This window comes from Propithecus coquereli, unplaced genomic scaffold (assembly GCF_000956105.1).
Source record: "Propithecus coquereli isolate 6110/MARCELLA unplaced genomic scaffold, Pcoq_1.0 Scaffold70, whole genome shotgun sequence".
Lineage (NCBI taxonomy): Eukaryota > Metazoa > Chordata > Mammalia > Primates > Indriidae > Propithecus > Propithecus coquereli.
The window spans coordinates 2,975,868-2,977,481 of record NW_012153063.1 but is presented as its reverse complement, the minus strand read 5'-3'; the positions used below and the strand labels follow the sequence as shown (position 1 = coordinate 2,977,481).

Sequence of the window (1,614 nt, the reverse complement as noted above, 5' to 3'; positions counted from 1 at the left end):
ACGTATTTTTCTATTCTTATAACTTTTTGCAAGTTTGAAAGTTTTTCAAAACAATTAAAAATTAACAACGAAAAAGCAAAACTCTCCTATAGCTTCCTATCTCACTCAGAGTAAATGAAAAAAGTCCTCAAAATTAATTTTAAGACTGTTCTACTCCAGCCACACAGGATTCCTTGTTATTCCTTGCCAGGCGTGTTCTCTCTCAGGAATTTGCTATGCTATTTCGGTTTTCTGGGTACACTAACTAATCCACAAAATGTTCACATAGCTCATGCCCTCACATCCTTCAGGTCTTATTAAACTAGAAGACAGAAGATGTTGTAGGTTTCAAGCCCTCAAGCCAGTGGAGAATATTGAAAAAAACCACTGATAATAGCAAAAGCTACCTGGCAAAAAGGAAAGGATAGTTTAATTCAGCTTTTAGAGCTAAAAAAAAAAAAATGACGATTAATCTCACCCTTTTTAAAATCTATTTGTTTTACTCATTACTATGAAAAGGAATAAAAATGAGACACAAAATACAGTGTTTTCATTTGTCAGTTTACCTATTTCGAGCAGGAGATTTCCCAGCATCCTCTTGAACAGATACAAGTCTTGTTGAAAGAGCAGTATTTGAGGAATCTGGATGAATCAAACTATAAAGAAAATGGGAAAATACTGAGATCATAAGAGGCAATTTCAATGAGGTACTTCAACACTAAAAAACAGATTAAATATTTTTCCCTGCAATAATGAGATTTTGAGTCATTTTTGTTCTTCCTTTCATTATGGTGGAAACAACACATGGTTTTTATCTTAAGCATAACAAATGCCAAAAGAATGATAAAGTTCTTAAGTATAGGGAATGCCAATCAAATAATAAAATTGGTTAGGTGGATGACTTATAAAACTCCTTTTCACGTCATAAATACAAGATGGAAGTGATTTTGGAAGGAAATCTGACGTCAAATATTTCATTCTCAGTCCCCATGACCCACTGGAATAGCACCACAGAGTCTGACAAACCTAGATCCAAGTGTAGGCTCTATCTCTTACTAGCTGTGTGACCTTGGGTTCATTACTTAATCTCTTTGAACCTCAGCATCCACATCTGTCAAAAGGAGAAAACAGTGCCTACTACAGAGATATGATGATTAAAAGAGAATGAACATTAAACAATTAGCACAGAACCTAAATTTTAACTATTATTCTACTTTTGACATTTACCCTACATCTCTCAAGAAGTTTTCATACCTGGTTTGTTTTATTAAATCACACTTGCCAATTCTGGGCTCAATAGGACCAAGCACGACCAAAAAGCATTACTAACTGAAGTAAGCAAGAACTGAAGAATCCCTATACTTTGTATTATTTTATTAAATATAGAATCAATTTTTTAAATTTACAAAATATATGTAAAATATAAAGAATCACGATGCCATAAACACCAAAAGTACCTCTAAAGCAATTTAAGAAAAAGAACACTACTAATGACTGTGAAGTGCCCTACCCAATACCATTCATATCCTTCCTTACCCTCAATAAATCCAGTTATAAACTTTACATTTATCATTGTCTTCCCTTTCTTTTAGTTTTACCATGTTTGTATCCCTAGACAGTGTATTAGTTTTATAT

General features: G+C 33.1%; 1 protein-coding gene across 1 annotated transcript in view; it reads right to left on the bottom strand.

Annotated features, from left to right (window-relative positions):
- Window positions 1-1,614, bottom strand: part of PIKFYVE (phosphoinositide kinase, FYVE finger containing) — a 76,285-nt gene that overhangs the window by 56,896 nt on the left and 17,775 nt on the right. The window contains exon 6 of the mRNA XM_012661209.1: window positions 546-635. Coding sequence (XP_012516663.1) covers window positions 546-635 — 90 coding nt within the window. The remainder of the gene's footprint in view (window positions 1-545; window positions 636-1,614) is intronic.